The 27,137-nt window shown below is 41.5% G+C and overlaps 1 protein-coding gene and 1 long non-coding RNA gene across 3 annotated transcripts in view; one reads left to right on the top strand and one right to left on the bottom strand.

Moving 5' to 3' along the window:
• The window catches only part of LOC117936906, a 20,545-nt gene extending 4,539 nt beyond the window's left edge, over positions 1-16,006 (bottom strand). The window contains exons 1-2 of the long non-coding RNA XR_004655050.1: positions 15,977-16,006; positions 6,796-6,802 (exon numbers count right to left, since the gene is read on the bottom strand). This is a non-coding gene — a long non-coding RNA (uncharacterized LOC117936906). The remainder of the gene's footprint in view (positions 1-6,795; positions 6,803-15,976) is intronic.
• sost (sclerostin) lies at positions 211-27,137 on the top strand. Of its 2 annotated transcripts, XR_004655045.1 has the most exons (3): positions 211-554; positions 3,231-4,140; positions 27,111-27,137. XR_004655045.1 is itself a non-coding variant. In XM_034860405.1 (2 exons), exons 1-2 carry the CDS (start codon positions 278-280, stop codon positions 3,641-3,643), a joined length of 690 nt encoding a protein of 229 aa, XP_034716296.1. In that variant the 5' UTR covers positions 211-277; the 3' UTR covers positions 3,644-5,269. The 2 variants fall into 2 exon arrangements, 1 of the variants encoding a protein (XP_034716296.1); XM_034860405.1 differs by lacking the exon at positions 27,111-27,137 and having other exon boundaries at positions 3,231-5,269.

Below are 27,137 nucleotides of genomic sequence, written 5' to 3'. Positions count from 1 at the left end.
CCCCCCCCCATACACACACAGACACACACCCAGGTCCGACCCCTCCCACTCCGTGTAAGCGCTTAATTGTCAGCTTTGACGACAGCTCGCGCAGGCATAAATACCGCGTGCGCCTCGTACATTCAGGAACTGACCAAGTTGTCCTCGCGGGTATCTCTTTCTCTCTCTCTGTCTCCTGTGTGTGTGCGTGTGTGTGTGTGTGTGCGTGTGGCTGTTGATTTTTAAAATTCTCCTCGTGCGTCTTTACTTGATTCGTGTCGCCGACCGCGCGACCATCATGCAGGTGTCTCTGGCCCTCCTCGTCTCCAGCTCGGCGCTCGTGCTGCTCCAGGGATGCTGCACCGCCGTCAGGGGATGGAAGCTGCTGAAGAACGGCGCCACGGAGGTTTTACCGGAGCACCGGGAAAACCCCGGGACACCTCAGGAGGCGAACCCACCGGCGTCCAACAACCACAACCACCACAACAACAACCACCACAACAACAACAACAACAACAACACTTTGAATAACAGGGCCAAAAACGGCGGAAGGACAGCAAACACAGTCTCCTACAGTAAGTACACCTTTAAGTTCACTCGGTGTTTAAATGGATGAAAAACCATTCAAGTTGGTGCGTTTGAGGCGTTTAAAGAAATCAGAAAAATGATTAATTCACTTGGTGCAATAATGAAAAAGGCCAAACTTAAAAGGGTCATTTTTTTAGCCTTTGATGCGTAAACGTGAGGAAACTTACATAAAAAAATCACATTAGATAGCCTATAGGGTGTCAGTTGAAGCCGAAACTTCATTGTAAGGGGCCGCATGTGAACAAGTGCACCATAGCGTTAAAATATATCATTTAATATAGAATAACTTTATAGGTTAGGCCACTTAACTTTTATGACTTTTAGTTTTTTAAAGAAACCAATTTTCTTTCGGGATTAAATAAGTGCATTTCCGAAGGCCTATTTGGGGGATTGTGCGCTCAGATTCTCCTGTTGACCTCACAAGTATTAAATAATATTAAATAACATTTAAAGCCTAAAAATGTAAAACATTTGATACGTTTACCTGTTAATAATTGTGTGGTTTTGTTCTAACGGACGCAATTGTTAGACTTGATCCACCTTTATGACATTTTCTTTAAAGAATTGTTGATGGAATCTGTGAATTGGATTTTTTTTTATTTTTAAAGACAACCTTCCTTTTCATTTGACTTCATTCTCACACTGGTTCCCTGATTGAGAGCATCTCTGTGTGGGAACAATGTTGTCCTGCTTATTAATCTGCTGCCGGAGTTGGAGGGTGCTGAAAGCGGCCCAGACACACATTCTTGTGGTTTCTTGTCCTGAAGTGGAACATCCAGAGAGACATCAGGTTTTTTTTTCACGTTGTCTTTCAGGTTGTTTCCGTCTCTCTTTATACTGTTAGTCAAGCTCTACTTGCAGTACGCCATAACCATTTGATTGCAACAACATGTCTCCCCCAAAGCTGCAGTTTTCCTTCAGTTATTTTTTTTTTCTTCCTTTTTGGAAATTGCTTTTGAAATGCAACACTGCCTTTTGAGAATGATTCCCACCTGTGGCCAGTAAAAGGTTGTATGTTCTGATCGAGCGATGCATGTAGAGTAATCTCACGCTCATGGATTTCAAGATGGGTGGTGCAATATTCTCCCAGACTGGCCTTTATTTAATCACGGGCACTCGAGGAGAAGGAGGTTGATTGGATGGATGATAAAATTAAGCTGACAAAGGCGAATTAGCAAATCGCGATGCGGTAGTGGGACTGATTTTTGTCTGTCGAGGACCAAACATCCAAACATTAGACAAGATTAGGCTAATTGTATTATTAATTAATTGTATTATTATTGCAGGATTAGTCTGTCTTCCAAAAGAAAAAATGGGGGTGGATGGTGGGTGGAAAAGCACATCCCTTTGTCTTCATGTGAAGCATGTGTTGAGGTTCACACAGGGAGACAGAAATCTCCTGGATTACTCTCTTCATCCATCTCTCAGCTTTCGTCCTGGGACGGCCTGCTCGTGGACCCTGTGGGGTCCCAGCGGAGGCTTTGACCACTGCCTGGCCTCCCTCCAGTCCTCTCGCGGAGGGGAGAAGAACAGCTCACGCAACTGTACAGTAGTCTCATGTGCAGGCCACCATCATTAGTAATGATTTTTTCAGGCTGAGAGTGGAGAGATGTAACAGGAAATGTAGGGGGAAGAGGCCCAGCGAGACTGGATTAAACCAAACTCTCGCTGAACAAGACAACCTGACTTTCTGGGATACGGTGGTATTTGGTGCAAACCGCTGGCCAGTGCATGCTGTAGGCATTGTGTACTGCTGTGGTCCCCTCGGCGGCGGCCACGATAACATCAGGTTCTCATGGGGAGAAAATAAAAAAGGAAGTCACTTCACATAAATCCTTTGTTCAGCCCTTTTTTTTGCAAAGAAAGCCACAGAGGAAAACAGATCCCTCTCTGAGTGTATCATTTCTTAACCAACCGTTCCTTTGCCCCTTTTTACACACTGCTTGTAAAAAAAAAAAAAAAAAAGGGCAATAACTCATGCAAAGGGCTGTTAAAAAGCTGCGGTTGAAACATGGGATTACAGGCTGAGTGCGTTGTCTCAGATCAGTCTGGCAGATGTCCAGTTTGTTCAAAACTGTACCGCTCCTTTAAAATAACCAGACAGCTATTTACTCCTCCATCACCGCATACATTTCCTGAGGGCCAACGCTCTATGCCAGCTTTTTCTTCCAGCCCAAACCTCCATTAGGTTTGATTGAGCTGTTTAATGGCCCTCTGGTCTGGATTTGCTATCAGCTGATTGCTGCCAGCTGGATCTCTTTGTCACGCCCCATCATCAGCTAATGATCGGACCATGAATCCGATTCAGAGACTCTGATATCATCTCTTAAAATCTTTACTTAAATGTACAAATTGTTGCCTTAAATTGAACTTATAAAAAGTGGATTTTTCGGCTGCACTTCTTGGTCTCACAATATGTCTGTGTCAGAATGAAATGAAATGCCCGCTCAGTTTGTATCTTCTGTTGTTTTTCACACACAACAGCAAAAATGGCAAGTTCATGTTGACAGAATCCGAGATATAAGCACGTATCGCAGTCAGACACGGCGGCAGCATTGAGGCAGTGAACATACAGAATGTCCTTTCCAGTGTGCAGCACTTCAAAGTGTCTGTTTTGGGCTGAAGCCACGAGTGTAACTGTGATATTCTGCTCTTCAACCCAGGTGCTTCGGAGCTGAGCTGTAGGGAGCTGCGCTCCACCCGTTACATCACCGACGGGTCTTGCCGCAGTGCCAAGCCTGTCAAGGAGTTGGTGTGTTCAGGCCAGTGCATGCCGGCACACCTCATGCCCAACTCCATCGGCCGCGGCAAGTGGTGGAGGGGCAGCGCTACGGACTACCGCTGCATCCCGGCCCACTCCCGGACAAGGAGGGTCCAGCTGCACTGTCCCAACGGCAACACTCGGACTTACAAAATCCGCGTGGTCACCTCCTGCAAGTGCAAGCGCTTCAGGCCCCACCACAACCAATCAGAGGCCAAGGAGGTCCCGAAGACGCAACGCAACAAGAAGCACAGTCGCCTGTCTCAAGACCGGAGCAAGAACAACACACCGACACTGTTGGGCAACTCGTACTGATGCTCCTCTCGAGTAACCAAAGGACAGACACCAAAGCACACACACAAACACACGTTACACAACACACAACATATCTCCATCAAATAGGGAGGAGACGCAAAAGAAATTTCAAAGAGAGCGAATTCATAAGCTAATTGCTGGGCTGGTTTTAAGTCATCCGTCTTTATTTTTCAGCCACTTGTCAGCATATTTGTGAACTTTGCTGCTTATTGCATGAGTGCCAGGGGCTTGCCAGAACTGGGACTGGTCAGGAGATGTAGCACAATTATACGATCGCCCCAATTGCTCCAAACCTCCCCGGGCTTGGTTTCTGTCCTTCACTCAAACAGATTTTATTTAATGAGAAGTCCTCCCTGAGGCTGAGGCTTCGAGCCCCATCTGTACAAACATCCAGCGGGTACAGAGCTGCACCGCAACACAGCTTTGTTTTAAAGCTGACAAGGTGCATCTTCGCTCCAAAGAGGTTGTAATCCATCTCCTTTTGGCTGTGTGTGTGTGTGGAGGAGATTGCAGCAGCTCTGGGGGCTCTGATGGTGGGATGTTGACAGGTTTTGAGAGGCCCGGACCTGTACAGCGGTGCAGGCAGCTCTCAGACAGCCCACTAAAGGCCCCACTCATCAGGACAGCCCCACGTCGCTCTCCACGCTGCAGCAGCCCCAACCAGGCCTGTTAGTTACAGGGGTTCCCACGAATAGATACAAAGAGTCAGGAGAGACAGATACAGGGGGTGGGGGGGCAGTTTTGACACCATGAGGGCAATGGGCATTCCTGTGACTCCTCTTAATTACTAAATGAGCTCATTCCTGTGTTATTTGAGTCATAAAAAGCCATTTCCTCTAGCCAGTTCCTGTTTGCTGGAATCACACACAGTAGAAAAAAAAAACTGTGCACGTGTGTAGGAGGAGGCATCACAAAATTGAGTGAGGTTGTGTTGTTACTTAAGGGCAGAGCATTCTCCAGCACGCCCACACCGGAATTCTTTTGTCCCTGGCCAAATAGAGCAGCGATCAACCCTCGGCAGCCAACAGCCGTCCGTTGTGTTTGAGACACCCTCTCCGCTCCCATGCTGCAAATAGCTCAAACAGGAAAGAAAGGAGCAAGAATAACACAGAGAAAACAATAATTCAGTGTATTGACTGATACAATCTGGCCCCAGTGTGTCACTGCAGACAACACAACCTCCTTCCTCAGCAATGGGACTGTACTTCATGAAGAATATTCACCATGTTTCAGCATGTTGACAGCATTTCTGCTCATATTTGCTTCCTTTTTTATGTTTATTTTTTATGTTTTTTTAAACAGTACTGACGATGTTTGCTTCTATTCCTAAATGTTTGTTTTGTACTAGCAACTGGAAGCTGAGAGCTGTGATTGTACATATCATATCTGTGTGGTCCATGGCAGTGGTGCCCTCACTAAAGAGGGAGCGAGGGCTGTTTCTCTACGGACGCAAAATAAGGACTGTTATTAAAGAATGAACTTCATATTTATTTTTTAATTTCCACATTTAAATTATTTATGCAACCTTTTTGTAGTAAATGATAGCCATTATTGTCATAGAGTATGATAGAGACTTTGGAAATGAAATACTGTACAGACCATGAATAAAGTAAAGGAAGATATATTGAAAGAGCTGGCTTATTTGTAATCATTCCTATTTGATGGATTTATTATCAGTATATACACATTTAATTAATGGTTTATAACACCTTAATCCAAGCAGATATAAGGGTTTATTAATGCATTTGTCCACAGCTATAACTTCTTCTGTGGGCCCCCATAAACACTGGTCGGGATGTAACTAAATTAATTTACGATGTGTATTTAGGTTCCTGTATTGAACGACCATTTTGAGCTACTTTACTTAATTATTTCCATTTCAAGTTACCTTTAAACTTTAACTTCACTCCCTTTTGCAGGCAGAAATTGTGCGTTTCACCCCCACTGCATTTATGTTGACAGCTTTAAGTTAGTTTTATTTTGCCATTTTAGTTTATTCATTTAAAATATAATCAACTAGTACATCATGTATTTCTTTTATAAATTAGGTAACCCAGCAGGATATAAAATAATTAAAAGGACCAGCTGAAACATTAAAATGATGAAAACACACAAGTACATTCACTTTGGGTACTTTAAGTATATTTCATTGCTAAAGTTTCTCTGTACTTTTACGTAACTAAAGTTTTAAACACAGGGCACTTTTCTTTGGTACAGTATTTTTATTTTTTTTGTAATGTCTCTTTAATTTTATTTCTCGAAGCAATTATACATTACTTGCTCAATACCTTTTTCTTCCTGTCAGCCGACAGTAGCTCTTTCTTTTATTATTAAAGTTTTTTATTATTATTTTTCAGAACATAAGTATATAACCCCTCCCAACCCACCCACAAAACAAAACAAAAACAACCAAAGCAACCAGGCCAGCGCATATCAAATCAATAAGTTTCACAGAAAATTGACATTTACAAATATCCTCGATGTTAGCAGAAACATCCACAGTGAACAATAGCTTACAGTAAACAATACTTTCAAAACAGATGTTCATCAAATAAGTTTACTTGTCCCAGTATTGCAGGAAAGAAAATAGTTCCAAGATTTCTTGAAGTTTTCTATGTCATCGTTTAGCTTAGCCAGCATTTGTTCATATGACACTATTTCCAACATTAACCCCAACCAGCTTTTAACATTCGGAACAGTTGAAGATTTCCATAGTCTGAGGATTATTCTGGCAGCCGTGACCGTCCCCACCTGCACCACGGTGTTTTTCTTTGGTACAGCATTGCTACTTTCACTCAAAGATCTGTGTGTTCTTCCACCGATGTCGATAAGTAGAGGCTGAGTATCAGTTGTAAATATAAAATAGGTCTTCATAGAAGATAAAATAATATAATTAAAAAACACATAAACATACCAGCTTACAACTGCACTGCAGTGTCTAATAAACCATGTATTACATTTTTAAATAGTGCATATAAATGCTAAATATTTGGATTTTATTTGTACGTGCATTCTCAGGGTGTCTGTCTGATGTCTGGTCAAAGAAATTCAGCCAATTAAGAAGTAAAGATTTGCAGCTTAGCAATAGAAGAAGAATCTTTGCTCTTGAGATCTCCAACTTTTCTTTGTTTATGAGGGTGGATATGAGCCACAGGCATCCTTCATCATCCTTCATCATCACTCCCCTGTGCCTCTCCTCCTCCACGGCTTTAGGCATGATCCGCTGCGAGTTTGAGAGTTCAAAACTCATCCCTCTTCACTTTATGTGAGCTCTCTGCGGATGCTTGTCATATCTGGAGCACAGCCCTGTACCAGCGCTCGCTGAACAATTTGGAGTTGCAGTCAAACAGGAGTTATGCAATCCAGTCCCAGAGAACGTACCAGACAAAATTAGGTGTTTATGCTGAGTTTAATCTGCGAATGTTAATTTTAATTATCGGGACAAGAACTCTCTTAGAGCGCCAAATAAAAGTAACGCAAACACAAAACAGAAAATCATTGTGGAAACTGTAGCTCAGAGCTCGTCTTTTGTCGTGCCAATGGAGAACAGTAGATCTTAAATTTCACTACATCATCCATAATGTGCAGTCATTATGTCATTTGCAAGCCCTGCTTTCCAAGAGAGAACAGACATGCCATGCTTTTACTCAGGCAACTAGCATGGAAGAAGTTTTCCAAGAAAGTCAAGAACAAACACTGAAGAGCAGTACGTGAAGAGTACCTCACTCTATTCATGCTGACAAAGCATCTACCCCGTGTTACTGTCTGCATACACGGTGACCTGCAGGGGACCCTCGCAGACCCGCGGAGGTGCACGGGAAGTCAGGCATGATCTAGTCTACAACACTTTGCTCAGGCCCCCGATGTAAGTGTCACCGAGGAAGTTTTGAACACCGGGTGTGGAAGTCCCAGAGGATCCGTGCTCTGTTACAAGCGTAAGAAACACTGGGGTACACACAACAGTTCACAAACTCATGGCCTTTTTAATGAATATTTATAGAACTGACATACTAACCACAATAAATGGTAGTTGATGTCCCTATGTGGGAGAAGAAATGATAGGGTTGAGCTTTAGGAAATGAGTTATGCTGTTTTATTCTGAATGTACACACCTTCGGTTCCACTCTACGTGAACCTGATCTTCCAGCTGGCAATTTCTTTAGAAAATCAGCGTTTCCCAACGAAGCTTTATCCTACTCTTGGTGCAGTGAGGATCTACATCTTGTCACGTCTGAAAAAAAGACTTACTTGGATTAAATGTTGTTCACAATTGCTCCTTTGAATTCCCGTAATGGAACGGTGTAATATCTTATTTCAGCTTTGTGCAGTGCACTAGAGCTAGAAAAATGTTTGAAAAGACAGCCACTTAAATGGCTTAGACAGTGTCAACACAGACCTAACTGATGTTCTTCCAAATGCAGAGGAGACAGTCAAATAAAGTCAATTGTATATCATCTGCAAATAAAGAGGTCCTTAACTGAAGTGTGTTTTTGCCAGCGGTATCCGTCTTACAAAAGCAAGCGAGTCTCTTCTGTTGACTGTGAAAGTCCACCACTGGAAACTGACTTGAGGTGACATTCATAGCAAGCCAAGAACTAATGCCTATAAAAGTCTTTAAAGTGTTATGTTTCTGGCCTCCACTGTTGAATTGCTTAAAAACGTTGTAGGTTGTCCAAGACGTTTATTGAGATGGAATATTTTTACTGAAGTTACTAGAACACATCAATGTCAGACCTTTGTCAAAGAATTACTTATAAATGTTTCTAAAGGTAGTTTCACCTGCGGGTCTTTCGAGTCAAACTGTTCCAGGAGCGGATATTATTGCTTAAGTCAAACACATGTGGAAGATGACGGATGTAGTTGGAGATGGATGTTTGCGCTCCTCCAACCACTCCCTTATCAGGTCATGTGCGCTAATAGCTTAAAATAAATGGAAACCAGAAGAGGAAGGAATGAGGAATGCGGCGAAAAAGTTAAACAAATTTTGTGTTCTACAAACGACGCAGGCTTCGGAAGATGGATTGTGTTTCCTGCAAGCTGAGAGTGTAAAGCTCAGCAGGGAAGGGAGAAGCTGGGCTCAAGACAGAGGCCAGACCAAATATGTCCTCCTATGTTAACATTAGCATGCAGACTGCATCTTAGTAAGTGGTTTGTGTTGTTATTTGCCGTTCTGGTTGAATCTCGGAAAAACCATGACAAAAAAGACTCCATCAGTAGACAGATGTAGAAGTAGGTGACACTTTTTTCAGGGATTGGACAGTAGCACCCCACGGGTCAGGGGCTTCCATTGAGCCATGTAAGCCTCAGTCTCTGAGCCGAGGCCAGGCATGTAGAGAGCCGAGCCAACCATGTGTGCTAGGGACAACCGGAGGTGCAGAGGATAGGAAACAGGGCTGTCAACAAATAATTCTAAACAACCACAACGAGCCCCAAAGGTTGTGGAGGCAGAACGCGTGTCCTTGCTTAATCATCACCTTATGGACTTTGCATTTCACAGAAACATTTAAGATATCAACAAAGTGCTTGTGTGTTTTCCTTCTTGATACTTTTTGGTTATACTGCAAAAGTTCAGCGTAAACTTACCAACTTCTCCAGACCATTTAAGGAGAGAAAGACGAATTAGTATAAGTGCCGCACACTTTGTGGGGTTATTTTGTGTGCAATTAAGGGGGGTGGGGGGGGGGTGGGTGGGTGAAGGCTAATCTAACACGTGTCGTTTCAAGAGTTTACACAACCTGTCATTTGGTAATTATCTTTTAAGGGTCAATGGAAGTGACGACTCGAGGAAGGCTGACATAAGCAAGGTCGATTCCTCCACACACATCAGCAATTAAAACATCTGTTTACATATGACATATACGATGAGTTGTAAAATATAACAATGAAACTGCAAATCTTCATTTTGAAGAGCATAAGTGAAGGTTTACATCTGAGATATTTCCTCCTGCTAATATAGAGAAGCCTCAGGGTTCTGTTCCACAAATAGGAAAACCTCACTCATAATCACATTGACATTCATAGTAAAGACTAAAAATCCAGTCTTTCTCAACATTGTGTCCTGCTATGGCTCGCTTCATATGTGTAGATAATGACTAATGTTTTGAAAAACAATCAATCTGTTAGCTGCCTTTAACAAACATTATTTCCCGTAAAGTCAGATTTTTTTAAAGTGTGGTTTTATGAGGTACTTCTCCATAATCAGTGTATTTTCTACAGGGCACTGCTGTGGATGGAGGCAACAGTTTAACGTGTTTTAAACATTTAAAAAAGTCCCACCATAAAATATTAATATCTATTTATCGTAGACTCTATTTAGACTATTTTCACAGATGTGCAGTACCTTGCTGGCAGACGGCCCTGAGGACGAGCGATATATAGGCGGGCCGGTATTATCGGCAGATAATAAGAATTTTTCAAACTATTGGGATTGGCATTTATAAAGGCTGATAAAAAAATAAATGTCAGAAGTTACAAAAACAGCATTTCACATCCCAGCATTTTCAACACATGTTCACACTACTTGCATACAATCCCAACAAGCGTCAGCCAACGTAGATGACGTGCAGACTAGCACACAAGCATCGGGCCGGGAGGCTGGCAGACGACAGCATCAGGCAATACAACGACAGAACAAGAGGAGAAAACAGGAAGCAGCAGACAGAATTATGGTAAAATGTTAGTCGGTAAAACAGCTGCATGTAACAGCTGTAAGCTGAAAGCTAAACTGGGGATGACATTGTTGATCAAAAACGGTCTTTGGCTGCTTGCGGACCGGAATAAGAATAAACGCGGTATTTGTTTTGGGAGTGGCAGAGATTACCGCTATATAATTGGAAAAATGACTTTCTTTAGAGTTTTTTTGAATTGAATGAATACTGACAAAACCAGGTTACGATGAACACCGTAGCTCTGCAGTTTTTTTTCTGCTTACAAAGTAACCGATAACAAACTTTGCTGAAATTACGAAGGTTTAGATTTCCATCATGAAGTTGTGCAAGGGTTGTCCATAGATTGCTGCTAGATTTTACCCTTTCCTTAACAGTCACTGAACACTCTCACTGTCATTTCAAACTGGACCGAGAGCATGGGCTTGTCTTGGAGCTGCTAGTCATAGACGTTTAATGTCATCCAGACAGACTGATGAACAAAAGGATGATTGGTATATGAACGGATGTGAAAGGAAATGAACACTGTCTTGCAATATGCTGGTTTAAAATATGGGACAACATGTTTTCAAATGAAGGCTGACAGGAGAAAACCACAGACAACATGTTCAAGAACTTTCAGCAGTAACTAATTCCCATTTTGCTCATTGACGTCCACACGTGTAATCAGTTTGCCTAAATCCATAAGAAATGAGCTGATTCACGTAACTCCTCTCCGTCAACTGGTCATTTTCCAAAGAAAGTAACCCAGCTCTTGACAAGCCCGGCCCGTTACTCACTCCCAGGGTGGAGCACAAAATGGCTTTCGAACGATCGTAATTTGCTGCTGTTCATCATGTCCAAAATATGTCCGTTTCATTCTGTGGCATTCAGAAGTTCCTATCAGCCGCCATCTCATCTCCAGATGGTGTTTTTGAGCAAATCCGGATCTATTTATTGAGTAATGGACAGAGTTGTCTTTTCAATTTTAGCTGCGTATTGTACATGAATGCACACTGACACACAAGCAGAAACACACCCATGCACGATTGCATAAAACTGGTGGTCAAAGCATTTGAGCTAAAGCGTGTTTTTAACAAGGCAAGGCAATTCAGCAGGCATTTCTGAAAAATCGAACGAGAAGAGGGATCATTAGAGTTTGTCTTTCTTTTACCAGCACACAGAAACAATTAGATCAGCTGCGGATGATTTTCAAACAGGAGCAAAGTATTTGTGTGGGTGTTAGTGTAGGCATGGCAAGTCGGGGATCATGCAGTCCATGAGGAACAGATTTACGACAGGCAGTAGTCAGTCTCTAACCAAAACCACCCCCTGGCATTTTGAATGCTCACAGAGTGAAACGCAGAGAGTGAATCAAACCAATTTTCTTGATGTCATCATTGCTAACCACAATGATGTTGATCGTATTAATGTGGCGGTGCCAACCAGACCTTCACTGGTAATCCGTCCCTCCCTCCCACTCCCAGATTATTTGGTGCATTACAGTTGATTCTGCACATGACAAAGCTCTCTGGATAGGACCAAGCCGATGACAACACCATCTCTGTCCTGTGTGAATAAATTCATTTCTGTGGCGTTACATCACTACTCGGTCCACTGGCTCAGCAGCCTCAGCTAATGGCTCTACCCTCTCTTTGCTTCAAATCAAACACATCACCAATATTACCAATACATATATAGACTACTGTAACGCTTTATTTTCAGGATTATCCAAACAATCAGTGGAACGCCTCCAACCCAGGCAGCCTTACGTGTGGACAAAGATTTGAACACAACACTACTTATATCACTTCATTAGCTCCTGGTACAATACAGAATCACTATCTAAATCCTGCTTATAGTCTATGAAGCGCCTGATGGTTTAGCGACATTGACTTGCTCACTGATCACACCCCCATCAGGCCTCTCAGGTCATCAGGCAGAGGCCTTCTGGCTGAACCCAGAATCAGATCCAGGTCCGGTGAGGGGGCCCTTCAGTTAATGTGGTCCTGCTCTCTGGAACAACCAGCCTGACGACCTGAGGTCCATCACAACTTTGCACAGTGATGACAAAGAATTGTAAAATGACTACAGAGACATGCAAAGTGACCACAAAGAGACACAAAACAACCACAAAGAGACACAAAACAACCACAAAGAGACACGTAATGACAAAGAAAAACTAAACAACTACAAAGAGACACGTAATGACAAAGAAAAACTAAACAACTACAAAGAGACAGAGTATGACCACAAAGAGACACAAAACAACCACAAAGAGACGGAATATGACCATAAAGAGACACAATTTATGACCATAAATAGACATGTGATGATTGCAACAAGACACAAAACAATCACAAAGAGACACAAAATATGACCACAGAGAAACACTAATCAACCACAAAAAGACACATAACGATCACAAAGAGACACAAAACAACCACAATAAAGACACATAATGACCATAAATAGACATGCGATGACCACAAAGAGACGTGCTTAATGACTACAAAGAGACGCGAAACAACCACAAAGTAGTCTTGCGTTGCTAGACTACAGCGCTGGGTCCGCGATGGTCTGGCTACACTGCCTATCTATGCTGGGATAGGGGGAAAAAACACAACCGTCATGGGTGGCGCTAAGCCCTGATAGCGGAGAAAGCCACAGGGGAGGGACATAGGATGTCAGGCTTTATCCCAGCAACGTACATCCGCTGAGCACAAAGACAAAAATGACCCTAAATGACCTCAAAGAGACACACAACTGCCACAAAGAGATTCAAAACCACAACAAGAAGAGGCAAAAAACAAAAAAGGGCATCACAAAGTCTGTGTCTCATCTGAAAGATGATGGGGCTTTCTGTCTGTCTGTGCCCAAGGGCCAGTTATCTCATGATCCGTCATTCTCCCTTGAGGAAGATATCGTGTCTAGCGTATCTTTATTAGAAAAAAAACACAGACACCATGCTCAATTCACTGGCATTGCAAAATAGACTGTGCAGGATTAAGAAGTAAACAGAATTCTCCTTCCCAGAACAACAAACTGGAAGTTTTTTTCCCTGAGGGTTCATGGCTACTTCCACAGACAGGATGGTGCCTTTGTGCTTGTTTGTATGTTCATGTCAGCTCCTCAGCTGAGTAGGTTATTTCAGGGCACTAGCGTAGCGTTAGAACCCTGCGTCTTTCCCCCTAAACTAATACATACACGGATATAAACAGCCTGTAAATTTAGATTCCTCCCCACATGGAAGCTGTTTCATTTTTGAGGGCCGCTTCTGATTACTCAGGCGTCAGTTTCTTTTTTTTTTTTTTGTTCTGACCCCTTTGGACCAGCTCAATGCAATCAGCTCCAAGTGCAAAGGAAATTGCTTCCTATCCATGTGGCCGTGGGTGCATGACCCAGGAGAGGCTAAGGCAGATATCTCCACAATCTCCCCAGCTTAGGAGAGTTTAAGATCGGAATCAATTCAGCTCTTCAGCCCCTATCAGATGTCAAAGAGCCTCTGGAACTGGAAGTTTTCCAGTCTTGACCCAGGTTGCAAAGAAAGTCCCTGAAAGTGTTTGTTTCTGATGTCAAAAATTAAATGTGCTGTGTATCTAGTTTTTTTAATGTGTGACACAGATGAATTTGGGAGGATCCGTCAACCCTTATGCAAGTAGAAAGTAAGATTTTCCTTACAAAAAGTATAATTTGTGCTTGTCAGCCCTGAGTCTGCTCGACAAACAACAGCATAATTAATAGCTGGGTATGACTACCAAAAACTGTATTCGCTTTTTTCATAGAAATGCTCTTCCCAGGGAAATGTGTGGTGTGAGAGCAGAACAGTCTGATACCAGGGCATGGGCAGGATTATTAATGTCCTGACAGCTAAAGATAATTGTTCACAAAATACTTCACTTCACAAGTCTCTCTTTTTATGACTCACAGTCCACAGAACTTTTCCAATTAAAACATTAACGTTTGCATCATCTCCACATTCTCACCAAGATCGGTTAAAAGCCTGGGACCGGACTCAAAAAATAAAAAGAATAATAATGATGTTATGTAAATCACAGTCTTTGACAACATCTAAAATGATATGCTGCTATTACTTTAACAAAAACACTTTCCCGTTTTTTTTCTGCTGAATTCACATGCCTGAGATTCACTGTTGCTTGGAGAGGCCTTGGTTCGTTTCATGCTGTCATCGCTGTGCCTTAGTCAGCATATCTGACCCAGCAGGAAGGAGCACGGGGCAAACAGTGTGTTTTCTACCTCCGCTTAAGAGGAATAGAAGGGGATAGAGTTGATTCACCCAACAGATGCCTCTGGGCCCTTTAGAGGACGAGCGACCTAGAAGAATATAGATAATTAAAGGCATTACAAAACCATCTCAGGCTTCTGTGTATGGTGCCTCAATCACCAACTGAAAAAAAATAAAATAACGGCACTTTAAAAGAAAACTCATTGACTTTGGAGGGAAAATTGCATGTCTCTATTGTCTCTGTCACTATTTTGCTTACAGAAATCAAGCTTTTATTTCTTCAACAAATTTGAATAACACTGATCAACGCCAAATGAAATACGAGTGCCAGACAGCAAGGCCAAACACCTTCTTGAAAAAAGGCCACATCATTGGGGATGAGGTTTTTATGACGCGATCCATCACATTTTGCAGCGGCTTGGCGAGAACCAAGCAGATTCAGAGACGCATGCAATAACTAAAACCTGATTGCTGTTGTGTTTTCACTCCAATCTCTGTTATATAAATGATGTGTTGTCTCAGTCTGGACGGTGATGAAAAACTTATCAAAGTGTTGAACTGAAACTAAAAGAAAAAACACAAGTACAATACAATTTACAATCTGATTAACTTTAAGTGTTTTGTAATCTTGTTCACTGCAACGTTATTTAAAAAATAAGGGAAGGAATTCCAGGAGTGGAGAGCCACTTGTGCAGACTATTGTGCAGACCCTCTTGTAAAGCCAACAGTCCAGACCCCCATCAGTCTCTGTGACCAGACTCCAGGTCTGAAATGGCTCAGGTCACAGTTTAAGGCACCGACAGCCCACCCAGAACCAGCACGCCCCCCATACATACACTGGCTAAGGGTATGTGGACACCTCTCAGTCTGGGACTGTTTTTTTACTGGGTCACTTCCCATTAAGAGGAACCTTAACAATAAAGCACCTCATCTTTTGGACAGTAGTGTGCTTTTAGCTTTATGGAAACAGTTTGAGGAAGGCTTTCTCCTGACAATGTCAAAACTTTACAGAACCCTCACTTCAATCCCCATCAGCACCTTTGGGATAAACTGGAACGCCGACTGCAAACCCAACACTGGTGGAAAACCTTCACCATAAAGCCTGGGGATTTAAAATGAGGAAATATTGATGAAATCAATACATTGTAATGGAACTGTCATGATCAGTGAATTTAGGGAAATAAATGGTTAACTTTGACTTTAACTTCCTTGACCAATCGGAGGGCCAGAGAGTCCAAAATGGAGGAAGCTATCATGGCTCATGAGCTTTGTTCCACTTCTATTTAACCACCTCTGTGAGTCGATGATACAAATACGAACACACTGAGTGAGTTAACTGTCAGCTCATCAAGCTGATTAGGAGAGCCGTTTCCCCCTGTTCACCAACTCTTTATTGGCACCACCCAAGACGATTGTGATTGGTTTAAAGAAATGCCAATTAACCAGAGCACATTTTTCCCCCATCCCGGAATGTTGTGTGAACTAGCCAGACCCTCCTCCACAGCGCTGTTTAGGAAGGTCTGGCAAAGCAAAACTAACGTTATGTTAACGTTAAAACCAAAATCTTTTCCAAAGGATGAATCTGTCATTGCCACTTTCTGGCGTGACCGGGCCTTACGGCTGATGGTTGTTATGGCAGCACATGAATGTAGAAGTAGATGGTTACCATAGCACTGACCCTTTCTCATCAGCCTACCAAGTTGTGGCAGATTGCCTCCCGGCATGAGCCAGGTTCAGCTGAAGTTTTCCCTCTCTGCTGTCGCACCAAATGCTCCTGGGGGAATTGTTGGGGAATTATAGTCTGTGGTCTGTAACTACCCTATATGTGAAACGTCCTGAGATAACGTCTGCTGTGATTTGACACTGAAAAAAATTGAATTAAGTGCTACTTTGCGGGTCAACAACCCTTCCGGGGCTGTGGATCAGCAACCCGTGGACGACGATGGACCTGATGGGAACAGCAGACCAGCAGCTCAGAAAAGGTCTGGTGGTCTGCCTCACTTCCACCTCTGGAATGTCCATATTACAAACTGCAATCACTTCCCATCTTCAGAAGAACTGTTACCAGCGCACAGTTCATTTCAATGTCAGATGTTGTTTCTTTTATTTTTTCACTCCCCCACTATGTAATGGCATTCACTGCGCCGTGTGCGGACAGACGGGGAGAGCGCTTGCTGCTCCCATAAATAAGGCTGCGGTAAGCTCCGGCCTGTTTCATCCATCACTGGGCTGAAGTTCTGTTTGTAGAGCAGGAGGGAGCAAGGGAGTAAAGGAGGGAGGGAGGGGGAGGAGGGGGGTAGATTCATCCATGTTCCCAGCAGCCGTCCCCCTGTGGGAACTTCACGCAGCCATTAAACACCTCATGGCAGCCCGCGAGCCATTGGGCCAGCTGAGACGAGGAGAGAGCATTCTGTCCCACCAGCTCTCCGCTCGTCCCCGTGGACATGTCAACAGGTTTTTCATTTAAAGTTTTAGTGCACATCTCGGGCACATAAGTCTGCTGATATAGGAGATATAGGAGAAATGGAGGCACAAACATACTCCGTCAGAAAGTCCCACGGGTGTTAATGTAGGGTTTGAGACACAGCAAAAGGTCAATGCAGTTTTCATTTGTTCAACTGAAATAATTGTTTGCATACACAACATTTGAAAGGGTTCGTTTTTTAGGTGACAGTAATTACAGCTCGAGTTATAATAAAATAGGATTACAGTACAGCTGATATGACATTGGTGTTGAAAATGATCTGGAATCAGCTCTGATGGCTGTTTGGACATAACTTGATCGGACAGTCAATGTGAACTTACAGCTTTTAACTGTGAAAGAAAAATGTGGAAACAATTCAGGCAATTCAATCATTTATTTATTAAATCAAAATCTCCTTGGTGACATAATCAGCTGCTCTGTACAACTAACATCATCAACATTATTACTCTTCACTGGTAATCGTGAGGTCATCTCAAAGTCCTCAGAATCCATGACGACGGTGACCCTTCGATAAACACAGATGACTTCTGGGATGTCAAAGGCAGGCCGGTGGAACCAGTGGGAGTCTGAGGGGATGCAAAAGAGTGTTACATGACCTTAGATCAACCTTCGGGAGTGAAACAAGGTGGTTTTTATGAGGGAGTGTAATGCAGGTGTTGAAATTGACAGTCTGCGCTGTAGATTCCCAAACATTTTTAAATGCATGCATCTGGACTAATAAAGCCGTCTGTTTATAAAGCGAGGGCAGGACCCACATATGTGTGTGTTTGGCTATTATCACTATCACTTTATTAGAAATCAAAATGAAAAACATAATCATGAGAACTACAAACAAACATTTCTCTCCCAAAATTCCCCCAGCTTGAGTATTTTTCCCCCACCCTGTCGTGGGAGTGTTGCAGGCTGTTTGATCTTACCTCGCCCTGATTAATTAAAAGAGAATGCCACGGACTTTCAGTGTCTCCATGGGTTACACTCAGACATCCCAAAGAGTCAAGTTGGATCATTCAGGGAGTCAACGGCATTGTGTTGTTGAGCAAGACTGAAGAGGTGGCTGCTTCCAGCACTCCTTAAAAACACACTCCACATGCCAGGGATTCCTTCTGACCGCACAACTGGGCAGAAGCAGATGCTTGATTGATGAATAGACTTTCTTAAGTGTGTTTTCTCCATCAAACAACGCCAGCGTCTTTGAACTTTGTGACATTTATTATTATGTTGACTTTACTCTTCGGCATCGGGCTATTAAGTTGTATGAAAAGCTAAAGATTTACACCCGTAAGAAGTGTGTTTATCTCATTTTTTTGTTCAGAATCTCTCTGGCTTTTGAGTCACAAATTAAGTGAAGTCACATTTATTTGCAGAATGTTAAAACACAAAAAATAGTATACAAAATAGTAGAAAATAAAGGCATTAAGAAAGTCACTGAGAAATGGTTGAGAGTTTCTCTTTTTGAAACCAGCCGGATATAAATGTTAAAGGGCAATTCCGGTGCAAAATGAACCTAGGGGTTGATAACACATGGGTACCGAGTTGATCAATCTCTGGGATATGTTTTCGTGCTTATTGAATGTGATCAGTTTAAGCGCAAACCCCTACTTAGCTTACAATTCTAGTTGTAAACCCAAGCATTGAAAACGTTGTAAGTGTACAGACAGTTTATTAAAAAGTTTATTAAGACAGTACGTTAAAACACCAGTTTTGACACCAGTCAATCCTGACCAGTCAAACAACGAGCGCCGTGTAACCAGCAGCCAGCAACACAGCTCAAGCACGGCGTTTGTGCTTCGACTGGTCATGACTATTTTCCCAAGATGGCGCCTGCCTGTATGCGCAAACGGTGATGTCTTTATAATCTGTATTTTTAATCAACTGTCTGTACACTTACAAAGTTCTCAATGCTTGGGTTGACATGTAGGGACCCTCATTATTATTGTGATATTTTGAGCTTTGTTAGTGGCATAAAATAGCGATTTATTTTTACCTTTGCGTGCCTCGACAACTAGCGTTATAAGCTAATCGTTGTTTTTTTTTGCTAAAACGGGTCGCATATGAAAACATATCCCAGAGAACGGTCAAGTCGGTACCCATGTGTCATTAACCCCTAGGTTCATTTTGCGCCGGAATTGCCCTTTAAATTGGTAATCAAAATCCAGTATTCAGCTACAAATATTAACAAGTCATTGATAAACATTAAGACTGCATTTATTGATGTTAAGCTTCTACTCCAGCAATAAAAATGGTTCCTAACAAATAATGATGCAGATGCAGATGTAACTAACTAACTAACTAACTAACATATTGATGTTCATATCTTCTATCCTGTTCAGTATTAATCACTCTGCCTGCTCTATGAGGGAGTGTGCCTGCTCTGTAAGGGATACACTGCAGATTTTAAAGCATCTCTCTGGGCTCCATCATGCAGCGTGACAGTAAGGACACGGCCCTGGTCCGATGACAGCACCCATAAGTCTTCATCGGGGCCCCTGGTAGGCTGTCTCATGACTCTGTGCAGGTGCCTCCTGTTACCGTTGGAGTCGCCAGCCAGGCAAAAGCCCCTAAATGGCTCTTCTCCCCTACTCTGTCTCATCTCGCGTCGTCTTTAAGCTCAGCTCCATCACGTCACTCTGTGAGACGTTCCACAGCCATGGAGGGGCTTAGTGTACGACGCCATGTTTAGTCATTAGTGAGCAGGAGATCTACTGCGTACAGCCAGGCTGTATGCAGTATCAGATGTCACATCTGACAACAACTACAAAGAGGAGCAGCATATGTGTGTGGGAGTGAAGGGGTTAAGGATCAAAGACAAAAGCATACTTGTGTTAACCTACACTTTGGTGATAGTACAACATCAAGAGTACGCTGATATACACTACAGGCTGGTTGGTCGTCTCTTGTAATATGCTTCAGCTATCAGTATGATGAAATTAATTAAAGGAATAGATTGATATTTTGGGAAATAAGCTTATTTGCTTTGATGGCTAGAGTTAGATGAGAAGACTGACACCACTCCCATGTCTGTACAGTAAATATGTAGTTGGAGCTAGTTAGCCTAGCTTAGCCTAGCCTAGCATAAATACTGAAAACAGGGGGAAGCAGCTAGCCACTTTAATTCATACAAAAACAGCAAGATGGGATTTTACATTGAGTGTTGGACTGTGTGATATCAGACAGTTACTCATTACACTCTGTTTCCATCTTCAGTCTGACCGCGGGGCATGTGATTTTCCCTAACCAATCACCAGAGACCAACATATCTGACAGACAGACAGACAGACAGACAGACAGATTGATAAACAGATAGATAGACAGACACACAGACAGATAGATTTTATAGACAGAAAGATTGATTCCAAAAATGGGAAAATACAGTGTCACAGCAGCAAAACATCAGACAAATACAAAACATACATGAAATAATAAATCTGAAAGAATAAAAACAAAACAAATATTTTTAATATATACACATATGTTAGGAATAAAAATGTACGACTACCTAAATAGTATTAATAAAGATGTAAGTAAAACTACCAAGTTGCAACATAACAACATAACATAGCTCAAGCATGCCGCTTGTGCTTTGACTGGTCCTGACTATTTTCCCAAGATGGCGCCTGCCATTTGGAGTGGTCGGGGTTATCCATGCTAGATAATAATTTGTTCTGTGACCTCCTCTCAACACAGCTTCAAATGTGTCATGTTTGCAGCTGATCACAGAGCCAGCCTTCCTGATCAGTTTGTTCAGTCTGTTTGTGTCGCTGGCTCCGATGCTGCCTGAATAATGCCATTAATGTCGGTTTTAAGTCAACACTGATGCGTAGCCATGGAGCGAAGTAAAGTGAGAGTGTTATTGATCTTCTCATGTAAAAGAAAATGTTCCATTCCTTTATAACAAAAACCACAATGGTGTTTTGTTTTTTGAAATACTGAAGCAAGCGATGACAATAAAAAAGATGCCTTTTTATGTTTTCCTTCTCTCTTTATGTGTGTTGCCTGTGACCTGTTCGTCATTTCGTCCTCCATTATTTGATTGGTATAAGGACTCTGCGAACTCTTTCCTTTTGGCAGTCAAACAGCTGTCTAACAAATAAAGGATTTGCCTATACTCTTTTACTTGATGCCTCCAAAGATGTGATTTTGTCAAAAACAGGAGGGCTGTGATTAAAAGTAAATAACTCGACAAACAATTAGTGCATTTCATGACTTTCCAAACACAAGAAATATTTATGCACACACACGCACACACGCACGCATGCACACACAGACAAATACACACACGCACACACACAAATACACAGTTCTTATAAAGGCACTGGCATGGCGTGTGTCTGTACAAGCCAACTGGGCTTAGGTTGTAAAGGTTGTTTGTTAGGAACAGACCAAACACTCGAAAACACAAATGTCCCAATGAGTCTGTAAAGACCTACTCAAAATGTTAAAAAAAGGGGGGGTCTGGGTACTTACAACTGTGTAGGGGGGGTTTGAAAGAGCTATTTGCCATAACTTATTTGTCCAGAGAGGAGGTTTAAAATGCTATAATATTTACTGTAGGTTTTTATTGGAGGCAATTGTGAAACAGGGATTTTTTTTTAACATACTGCAAATTTATAATTTGCGTCAATGGCAGTTATAACAGATAAACTGTTGGTGGCAGAATACAATGTGTATGTACGGCATGTTAAAGTCATGCAATCAGTGTTTAAGATATATCTGCAATTATTATTGATACGCAAATATTTAGGTGGCATTTTAAAGCTGTAGCTGATTGAGGTCCGGCTGTTACAATAATGTTTTTACATCCTGTTGGGTGGTTTAATCAATAATGATGTATTGTCTTTTACAACATGATCCAATGTTTTGTAATTAAAATATTAACATATGAAGTACAGCTGTTATGATTTGCCTCTGTAAGGTGAGGAGGAAGCAGAAATATGTAGTGTGTGTATTTGTGTGTGTGTGTGTGTGTGTGTGTGTGTGTGTGTGTGTGTGTGTGTGTGTGAGAGAGATTTGTACGGTTACACCTGTATGTTTTTGTTTGTTTTTGTTGATTGTCTTGTTGTGTTTTTTGCATTCTTTTTTATCCGTGCTTTGTTTTATGTGTATGCTGTTTTTTAATATAAAGCACTTTGGGTTTACTTGTAATGAAAGTAAAAAACATTACGTGTGTGTGTGTGTGTGTGTGTGTGTGTATATGTGTACATACATGCATGTGTATACTTGTATATGTGTTTAACTAAAGTGTATTAATGTAGTTTAATTTAGTAGTGTGTATTTATAGTCTGGACTGTGTAGCTTGTTCATATGTGTTATTGTGAGAAGGATAAGCATGATATTGTAAACAATAATCTGCTTTTGACTCGGATTTATTGTTCTGTGGCTGTGTAAGCAATCTTGTAAACTTCTGTTTTCAGTTTTATTATTATTTATTTTAATAAATCTGACTGATCAGTCAATTAAACATGTCAAATATTGGATATCTAATACTCTAGGAAAGAGCTCACAAGTTATTCATGAGCTCCGTCTGCATTTGAAATGTGTATTGTTCCTCTCTGTTGGGAGGATATTTTGCTCTCAAGCCAGCTGCAATCCAAATATTTTCTGAGACATTTCATTGCCCTGAGGCATATTTCTGCTAAATCACAAACACCCAAAGGACCGAATTAGCCCAATTTTACGAATCTTAGCCATAATTACACTTTTTTTGGATTACGTATTGCCGTGAATGGGACAAAACCACAAATCGAGTTGACATTATGCATAAGATAGTTCATCCAAAGCTATCTGACATATACAGTAAACATTTGACTTCAAGTCACAAGTTCAACAAGTAAGGGGGAGAAACAAAATGCTGCACTGATTTTTGTGCCATTAAAAACATGCGTCCTCTTGTGAATAACAACAGAACGGCGTCCAATTGGGCTGTTGAGTTAAAAGCTGATCTCGCCAGAGGCAGAAAGAAGAACTTTTTGCAAGTTAACGTCTTCCTTTTGGAACCATCACAAATGCATCTTGAGAAATAGAGTGACATCTGACTTCTCTTGTATCTACGGTATAGATTAAAGAGCATAGCAGGATGAACTCAGAATGGGTCAGATAAGTGTGTAAAGAGTATGTGTTTTTGCAGTGGTCACTGAAAAGGTGCTGCAATATCCATTAGGAATAACGGTTCTGTGGACAAATAAAGCAGGGTGTCTCTGAGGTGCTGATTGAGACGGCAGATGGAGTATAAATTATGATGAAAAGGCATTAGCAAGGCTGACCCCCCTCTTTCTATGCTTAATCTGCAGCCAAGGAGAGATTTTTATTTTCCTTGCAAGATCGGAGTGGGGGTGGGGGTGGGGGGTAGGGTGGGACAGCCAGGGAATCATTCTGCTAAACCCTCGGTTGGCAGGCTCTGTCTCGGAGTGGTTCAGCATCTGTTGCTTCGTTTTCCGATGGAACGCTCAGCTTCTTCTTCTTTCTTTTTTTTTTTTGCCGAAATGATTTCTTTCACCATGTTAAAATGATTGATCTTTCATAATAGCTGAACCAACCTTCATTCTTACAATTTCAAACATCTTCAGTTACAATTGAAAAGTAAAAAAAAAAGAAAAAGAATACAAAAAAACTTAAGGTACTATCAGTGTATTAAAGATTGGGAACATGGAATTAGCCTGTTTGTTAAAATAAACATGGACGGTTCTGGTCTGGACTGAAATGCTTTGTTCTAGCCATGTTTTGGTAGTAAAGTTTAGTTTAGTATCCTAGCAATTACACACAAGAGTTGTAAAATAGAAAGTTATACAATCCACTAAATAAAATATCAACTGGAGAGGCAAAATTTACTGAGGGCATAAATATCATCATCACAGCTGGCATCTGAAACTAAAGCAAATACTGCCACCAAGGCTTTGCAATCCGCTGTATTTTTTTATTTTAATAACATAATTAAAAAAAGAAGAAGATATTAACTGACAAACAGACTAAAAGGAGAGAAAACATCACTTCCCAGGCTGGGTAACAACACTGGGGATGACATAATTCTTTTCACTTCCACAACCTGACTCAGAAGAAAAAAAACAAAAGAGCCGAAAATCCTTCCCAATCCTGCACAGTCAGTTGCAGTGAAGCTTGACCTCTTTCCCTGTGACTCCATCATGCACCTGTGCAGTTGAGGACCTCAGGGACGGTCCCTGTTCAAACCATGCATGGGGCCTCGGGCCTCCCTGTCGTGCCTGATGTATGTCGGCGTGTCCCGGGGTCCTCTCCCCGTAGGTGTGGGTCTCCCTCCAGAGGCCCGATTAAAACGGCCTGCGCTCTCAGCTGTGTTTGCTGCTTGTCAAACAATCTGGTTTACGGGCTTCATTAGTGGAGGAGGTGGGTTACATATGGGAAGTGTGTTTTACTGCCACTGGCTGTCTGTAAAGTCCAGAGATCACGACTTGTCCGACACTCAGTAAATCAGCCAAGCTTGTGCACATTTCGGTACAGTCATGGAGTGTAAACCGGATGAGAAAGAGGAAGAAAGTAAGACTGTTGTCATTATAGAGCAGTTTCAAGAAATGAGAAATGAGAAAAGTATTGCCAATAGGCAAGGCAAGGCAGCTTTATTTGAATAGCACACATTCAAAGTGCTTTACATAAAACATTAAAGAACAGCCAAAAACAATTATGAGATTAAAAACAGATCAAATACAAGAATAAAAGTTAGAGTGCAGTTTAAGAAATTTAAGAGGAGTTAAAAACAAAAAAATATATAAAAGCAGATAAAATACGAGATTTCAGGTTGCTGGCATTGGACAATGCACAAGCCGTTGCTCCACACACGCAATCCACCCAAACGCAATGCTATACAATTTTATTATCTGCAATCAATTTATGTATAAACTGTTTTTATGGGAACCATCTTTTGGGTGTTTTTTGTGTGCATGCACAAGTCAACAATTAGTTCAATCTGTGTAGCTTTGGTGCAGCTGAGTCCTGAGGGTGTGTGTTCTGTTGAATGTTTGTGGCTTAGGTTAAGCTCTGTGTTGACATCATGATATTACAGGACATTTGCAAATGTGTGACCACTAGGTTTGAAGCTTTTAAAACAACACAGTACCTTTTTTGTAAATATGCAAAGGTTATATAGTCATACAAGAAACTTGTTATTATTTTCACACTTGTATACACTGTGTGGAGTGGCATTGTAGAATACAAAAAATAGTAAATGAGTAAAAGTAACAAATATCAGCTCTGATTTTTGTTAGTTTTACTCAATTGTCAAACTAGTAAAATATGAATAGATTGATAATTTAGTTTTGTTTGTTTGAAGACATGAAAATACTGTGCTTGGAATATAAATTAGCATGTGATATGGTTTTTCCATGAAAAGTGTAATTGCATGCATACAAAATTCTACTCCCCCATTTAAATAGCCTACATGTATCATAAATATGCAACTGTTGTAATTTCAATTTGCGGGATTAATAAAGTATACATTATTATTGTTTTTATTAAGAAAACTCCAATAACACCTGTAGTATGAAGAGCAACTTTATTGTGCAACCAACATGTTTTGGCCTGCGGCCTTCATCAGGGTCACCATACAACACATTACAAAGAATATATTCAAATACGATAGCAGACAACCAATCAATCGTACTTATACAAAGAACCATAGACTGTATGTAACCCCCGGTGTCTGTGGTTAACATAATAAAAAGTAATAATGGTTTTACAGGGTGTTTGGAGCACTGAGACAACTACCGTCGCTACATACAGGCTCGCTGAATTACTAATGACACTTGCTAACAAGACAAAGGTCAATAATGAGACTCACGTGCTGACATTTCTTAAGTTATGGCTGCAAAAGAAGTCTGGTGAGAGGTACCATAGATCTTTAGTCTGTTAATATTATAAGGGACCAGTGGTGGAATGCAACTACGTACCTTTACTTGTCTTAGTACTGCACCTCAATTGGGAAGTAGGCTATACATGTATATTTGATTACAAGTATTTTTGAGTATTTTTTATTTAATTTCTTACGTAACAGAGTATTTTTATACCGTATTATTATGAAAGCTACAACTTTTAAAAATATCTGATCCACCACTCTGCCACTTTTGTAAGGGACTAATAGAATAGAGTAATTGAAATACTTTAAATGAAAGTGTATAACTTAACGCATTGAATAAGATCATATTTGAATTGTTTAATCTAAGAATAATAATCAAAACAAATGTACCATTATTTCCCCCCCCCCCCTCTTGGTTGTATTGGTGACTGTCAGGGGTCAGTCAGATGTTGTGAGTGGTTGTAGGTGAGGAAAAAAACAAATTATTTTTCGGGCTTGTCCGCCTTTAAATGTTGACAGGACAGTTAAGTGAGAAGGCGGGAGACCGGCAGGAAATCGTCGGTCTGATTTGAACCTAAAACCTCTGCGTCGAGGCATAAACCTCGAAGTAGGCCTACGTGTGCGCCTGCTCTACACCTGAATCAAACTGGCCAAACAAGTAACGCAACGATAATTGGTCGGCAGGTTAGATAACGTCTGATTAGCTGTGCGCAAGAAGAAAATAGCAGTCGCCCCCCCATTTTACTAAATGTTCCAGCACAGTTAAGTTGGCTGGAAGTTTGTGCTTATGTGTATCTGTTAGCTGGTAAGTGGAAGTAAGGATGCTAATCTTGAAGCTAGGATGCTAATGCTATTGGGAACGACCGTAGACCGTTATATATCCAGTCTATGGGAACAAACTAACGACTGGCATTAGCCAGCAAACGTTAGTCTCTTAAAGTTAGCTAGCTAGTGTGACTACTAGGTAAATAAACCTTTGGCAGCTTGGACCCCGGCGCTTCAACGTCAGACGGACCCAGCAGTGACCGGGAAAGCTGCTTGGGTCCTATGATAAAGATGTTGGACGGACTGTGCAGGTGCCATTGGTGGACAAACATTTGGCCTTCTCTGGTAAATATGTCAGCCTCTGCTGCAGCGGCCTGTTAACCTCTCTCCGACACTCCTAACCGGCTTGGCCTGGACTGAAAGAAAACAGTGAGTTTTACATTTAGTTTCTTTATTTCATCTGAATAAAGAGGTAACGTTATGTACTCATTGCACATAGCATCATTCAGGTGTGTGTGTGTGTGTGTGTGTGTGTG

Source organism: Etheostoma cragini, chromosome 21 (assembly GCF_013103735.1).
Source record: "Etheostoma cragini isolate CJK2018 chromosome 21, CSU_Ecrag_1.0, whole genome shotgun sequence".
Taxonomy (NCBI): Eukaryota; Metazoa; Chordata; class Actinopteri; order Perciformes; family Percidae; genus Etheostoma; species Etheostoma cragini.
The sequence above is the reverse complement of the archived record's forward strand: the minus strand, read 5'-3'. Positions and strand labels throughout refer to the sequence as shown.